This window comes from Erinaceus europaeus, chromosome 4, assembly GCF_950295315.1.
Source record: "Erinaceus europaeus chromosome 4, mEriEur2.1, whole genome shotgun sequence".
In the NCBI taxonomy this organism is placed as follows: Eukaryota; Metazoa; Chordata; class Mammalia; order Eulipotyphla; family Erinaceidae; genus Erinaceus; species Erinaceus europaeus.
In genome coordinates, this window is record NC_080165.1 from 54,305,735 (window position 1) to 54,311,503 (window position 5,769).

The 5,769-nt window shown below is 49.0% G+C and overlaps 1 protein-coding gene across 1 annotated transcript; it reads right to left on the reverse strand.

The window, feature by feature from the left end:
• Nucleotides 1-758: 758 nt before the first annotated feature.
• On the reverse strand, nucleotides 759-5,468 carry CDSN (corneodesmosin). The gene is made up of 2 exons (XM_060189425.1): nucleotides 5,313-5,468; nucleotides 759-3,122 (listed from the first exon to the last, which is right to left on the reverse strand). The coding sequence occupies exons 1-2, from the start codon at nucleotides 5,395-5,397 to the stop codon at nucleotides 1,453-1,455; spliced, it is 1,755 nt and encodes a 584-aa protein (XP_060045408.1). The 5' UTR covers nucleotides 5,398-5,468; the 3' UTR covers nucleotides 759-1,452.
• Nucleotides 5,469-5,769: the final 301 nt, after the last annotated feature.

Sequence of the window (5,769 nt, forward strand, 5' to 3'; positions counted from 1 at the left end):
TTCACTGACTCCCTGTTATGATCCCACCCTTTCTTTCATTCTCTCCGCCCACAGCTTCCAGAACCACGCCCACCCACCCATCCGAACTCCCACTCAGTCATCAGGAATCTGGTCTGGGGTGTTGTGTCCCTGTGTTCCCAAGGTTCCCGGTATCCCAGAAACCCAGGAGACTGACGCTCAGGAATCCCAAGAAGAATGGCATCTAGAAGGTGAGGCCAATTAATAGTAGAGAAGGAACCTGGGTCAGGAGGGTGGGAATAGTTGGAGCTCCAGTCGTGAGAAAGGAATACAATAGGATGAGTGGGAAATGGAGAGAAAAAATTCTCTGCAACAATGAGAGAGGAGAAGAATGGGGGGAAGGAGCTGGGTGATCCAGGCAAGCACTGCTTTCCAGTTGACAATTTTTTTAAAAAGATTTTATTTATTTATTAATGAGAAAGATAAGAGGAGAGAGAAAGAACTAGACATCACTATGGCACATGTGCTGCTGGGGATTGAACTCAGGACTTCATGCTTGAGAGTCCAAAGTTTTATCACTGCACCACCTCCAGGACCACCCAGTTGACAATTTTTATTGTTTTCCTCCTTTGTGGAACTTTAAGGTATGAAAGTGATATTAGGCCAACTTGTGAATAAAAACGGAGAACACAGGAGACATCACCCAGGTCTCAAGACATCACCTGTGTCTAGAGACACAGGAGAACATCACCCAGGTCTCAAGAGGAGACCCAGGACTCCAATAAGGCACACATTCTTCATCTAGTTCACACAGTTTATTGAGAAATCTGTCCAGGATTTAGGGGGAGCAAAGGACCCTGCTCCAGTTTCCCCAGATGTCCTCCCTCACACAAGGAAGCACATTGAGGAAAGTAGAAGCCAGGAGGGAGACGTGGTAGAGAGATGAAGAGGTATGTTGGGAACTCACAGAGGGTGTGGTAAATTCTGTAATGGAGGCTGAAAGTGGAATCAAGAGTATGAGAGCCCAGTGATATATCCTGTTGCCTGACTAGGTGGTAAGGAAAGGCCATTGAGAAGTAGTCATTGTTTTTGGATAACAATTTGGACTGTGTCTAATTTACCAAAAGAGAAGATAACTTATCCAGACATCAGAGTTATACTGGGACAGTTGAGAGATCTCCCAGTCAAAATTTTCAATAGGTAGGAGTAGCCAACAGATTGTACTATCTCAAAGAAATGGAAGAGGAAATTTTAGGAAGGAGGTATCTGTCAGAGAAGACAATGCAGTAGAATGGGAATCTAAGCTACAGAATGGAATGTTAAGAAGGGCTGAGGGTCCACACTTTTGGAAGATGAAGGTGATAAGAAAGGAAGGAAACTGAGTTCATCCCATGCTTGGGTCCCTAGACTTCTCCCAACTGGGAGGTGGTGGTGGTGGTGGTGGTGGTGTGTGTGTGTGTATATGTCCACATAGGCATGTATATAAAAGCTGATTTATGTTCTGTCTTGTGGCTCTCCCTCGGGTAGGAAAACTTTAGGGTCAACTAGCTGGGGTCCCAGAGGGTTCACTTGAGTCAGAATGTCCCGGATGGAGCGGCAGGGCATCTTCACAGAACTGCCAGGGCCACAGGGCTTGGCACCAGCTGAGGGATCAGGCTGAGGATTACCATCAGGACCCCCACTCAAGGTTGAAGAGGAGACAGAAATGCAAGGTTGACCAGAGGAGCTGGACTTGCTGCCACAGGGTTGAAGGATGACTTTGCCACTGGACTGGGAGCTGGAGCTACCACTCAAAGAGCCAGTGCCTGGTGGGGAGCAGGGACCCTGAGAAACACTGCCACAGGGATGGTAGGAGGAACTGGAACTGCTGGAAATGCCAGAACTACTAGAAATGCTAGAACTGCTTTGGACTCCAGAAATGGAGAGGTTGCAGGGTCCCTTAGAGCCTTTGGAACCAACTCTACAGGGCCGAACACCACCAGAACCCACTGGCTGGAACACAATGACAGAGGAAGGCCCTGACTGGTAGATTCTGGAACCAGAAGAACTCTGACTGGGAATGATGGGATTGCTGGAGAAGTATTTTCCCTCAGAGATGGGGGGTCCAGCCGCAAAGGATGGGGCTCCTGGAGATCCTCTGATAGGGTTATCTTTGGTGAAGTAGCCTACAGGATAGATTTTTCCCCCACTGTAGGTCATGCCTGGGGCCAGGTAATTGTCGGGAGAGCCGCCCACCACCTCATAGCTACCATAGGTGTTGTCTACAGAGGTGATGGGGGGGCAAGGCTTGCCTGGAACGCCACCATTACTGCAGGGGCCACCTTGAACCACTCCAGGGCCACCAGAACCATGTTGCTCCACCACCACCACCACTGGCCTTTGACCTCCTGACACAGAGTGGGAGCTAGAGATGTAAGGGCCAGAGTGTGAGGCAATGGGCCCCCCACTACAGGGAGAATCAGGGACATCTGAACTGCAAGGACGTTGACTGGATACCGAGGAAGTTTGGGAAACAGAAGAGCTTCCTCCAGTCTGTGAATAGCCATCCCTGACTGGTAGAGCTGAACCTGACCCTGAATGGGAACCGCTGCTTCCAGAGAGGGAGCTGCTGCTCACTGAGTGGGAACTGGTGCTCACAGAGTGGGAACTGGTGCTCACAGAGTGGGAACTGCTGCTTCCAGAGTTGGAACTGCTGCTTCCCGAATGGGAACTGCTGCTTCCAGAGTTGCTGTTTCCAAACTGGGAGGACCCAGATGCACCTTGTTGACTAGAGCCAGATCCATAGACGTAGCTGCCCTGGGAATATCCTGTTCCTGGCTTAAATACTGAATATCCTGAAGAGCCACCCTGAATGACACTGGATCCACTGGAGCCACCACTGGAGCCACCGCTGAAGCCACCGCTGGAGCCACTGCTGGAGCCACCACTGGAACCACCACTGGAGCCACCACTGGAGCCACCACTGGAACCACCACTGGAACCACCACTGGAACCACCACTAAAACCACTAGAGTCAACACTGGAACCACTACTGGAACTGCTGTAGCCACCATGGCTACTGAAGCTATTGGAACCTCCTGTTAGACAGGGGTCATTAGGGGAGGTGATTCGAGAGGGGTCTTTACAGGGATCGGAGAAGGTCCTGATGCTCTTAGACAAAGTTCCTGTGGAGGAAAGTAATAGTTAGTAAGAGCTTGAGATATATAGCTTTCTCCAAATATACCTTTTAGACATGTTTTAGTCATCTTCCACTGCTTTCTCCCAAGAGAGGGGTCCAAGAAGGGCTTGGGTGAAACAGGGAGAAAAAACTGTTGTCTCTATGGTAAAATAAAATAGCAACAGAAGGGCAGTTTTATTTAGGAGTGGGAGGTAGGAAGAGTTTGGCTTGGATAGAAGAAACATCTACCAGAGGGAGGAAATGAGACTCCAAAGTAGGAGGCCTCAAAAAACGTTGAGAGGGAACAGAGCAGTGGCAGGAACAAACAAATCTACAAGAAAGGGCCCCAGAAAGAGAAGAAGAAAACAGGTTCTGAGAAGTAGGGGGATAAACTTGCAAGGATGAAACCCTGGTACAGCCCTGGGGCCAAATGGAAGAAGACAAAAGATGAAACAACAGAGCACTGAGAAGGGAAGGGGAAAAAATAAAAGAAAGGAAAAACAAGAGAGCTGATGACAGAGGGACTGAAGATCTGGACTCTCTCAAACTGCTTCAACTGCCTCCCTTAAAACCAGGCCTGGGTACAAGATGGACATTGTCTTCTCTGCTCAGCATTATCCATGCCAGGAAACCTGGGTGGGTGCCCAGATGTAGGGGCACTGACCATTGCTACAGAACCTGCTGAGACCAGTGAGACAGGACACCCCACCCTGAGCCTCCCCTTCTCTCATGGCCCAGCCCAGGGACATGGGGATGAAACCATCCTCCCAGCCTCATGACTATTATCAGCTTCTTTCTCTCCACCCAGCCATGGCACGTATGCCTATGTGGCTCCCTGCAACCCAGCCCCACATCTGACTTGGACTTTAACTCCTGCTCAGCTGTGCAAACACTCCTTTTCAAACCTGTACTTCTAGCCCCTATCTTGTTTTACCTCTAACCCTCCTGTGCTCTCCACATCAATACCCTAGGTACCAAGTAGCTCGGACAAAGCATTATACCTTAGTTTATACCTTCAGCCAGGCTGAATCTGTCCTGCCTTCTCATAGTATTGCTGCATGCACTGAGTGTGATCATCTATGTGCTTTAAAAAAGCAAAGCACTAGGCATCATGATTTATGGTCAGCACACGTTCCATGCACCTCCATCATTAGCCAGGTCTGCACAGGCTGTACTGTCTCCTGTCTGCTCAAAAAAGAATTTCTCTGTATAGGGGTGAAACTATACAACTAAATTTTTTTATAATGTGAACCCATGTTAAATATTAAATCAATACTTTAAAAAAGGAAGGAAGTAAAAAAAAATTCTATGTCCCCTTCCACATTAAAAGCCATCCCTTTTCTCAGTCCCCTCCACACTCAGCGGTCCCCTCTCCTCTGTTCCCCACAGGGTGCACAGCCTGCTCTCACCACCTGCTGTGGACACAGCATTATAACTATCATGTCATCAACAGCTTAGTCCAGGTTTGGACCCTGCTTTATTGCTTTTTAGTTTATGATCTTGAGTCAGATTCCTGATTCCTGATTTTTTGAGCTCAGAGTCCTAGTATGGAGAGCTGGAATGACAAATCTCTCACAAGGTTCTTCTAATGATCAAATATTCTATGGCATTTAAAGTGCTAGAATAGTGTCTGACACACAAAAGGGGCTCCATAAATGGTAGCAATTATTATTAAATTAACTATTAAATGCCCATTCTTCATCCTCCACCACTTTAATCACATTAATAATAATAGCAACAACAACCACTTTCTATAGCCCTCCAATATATATTCTTTTCTTTTTTATTATCTAACCAGAGCACTGCTCAGTTCTGCCTTATAGTGGGGGGGTTGAACCTGGGACTTCCGGAGCCTCAGGCATGAGAGCCTCTTTGCATAACCATTATGCTATCTACCCCCGGCCAGCCCTTCAATATAATTGTCACTTATATTATTTAATTTGAGACTCACTGAGAGACTTGAACTAAGTGTTGTCACTGAGCCCATTTTAAAATTTCAGAAACTGAAGTTCAGAAAGTATAAGTAACTTCCCTAAGGTGGAAAGACCATGAGGAATAAATAGCCTCTGATCCCCTGTACTTTCCCCCTTGCTGAGGCTTCTCACCACAATGGCTTCCCTCCCAGCACTGGATCCCCAGCTTCCCCAGATGTGCTTCCAGCTCCCGCTGTGCACTCCCAGGGGCCCCAGTCTCCTACCTGGCAGGAGGAGACTGATCAGCAGCAGTGTCATCATTCCTTGCCCTCCCACACACCCTGTCCTGGGTGCCTGTGAGGAACCCATCTTGCACTGTGCAGCCTCCTGACTGACAGGAGATCGTGGACACCTCGGCCTTTATGTCAGGATGGACATTCTCTGGGCAGGAGTCACGGTGGGGAGGGGAGGAGGGGAGGTGGGGCAGGTGCCTGAGGGGCGTTGGTGTGGCCATGAGGAGCTGAAGTAATCAGCTGGGGCATCTGCCTACTCAGCAGCAGAGGTGGCTATAGTGTGGGTACCCATGGCCATGGGGCCCTAACAGCTCCTACCACCTTGACTGGCCTGCCCTGGCCCTTGTTGCCTAACCTGGAACCAGGCACTCTGCCCTGACAGCCACCCACTCTGGGGTGGCCACTCTCACCCTGGGGGCCCCTCACCTAGCTCCTTACCTCTCTTGCT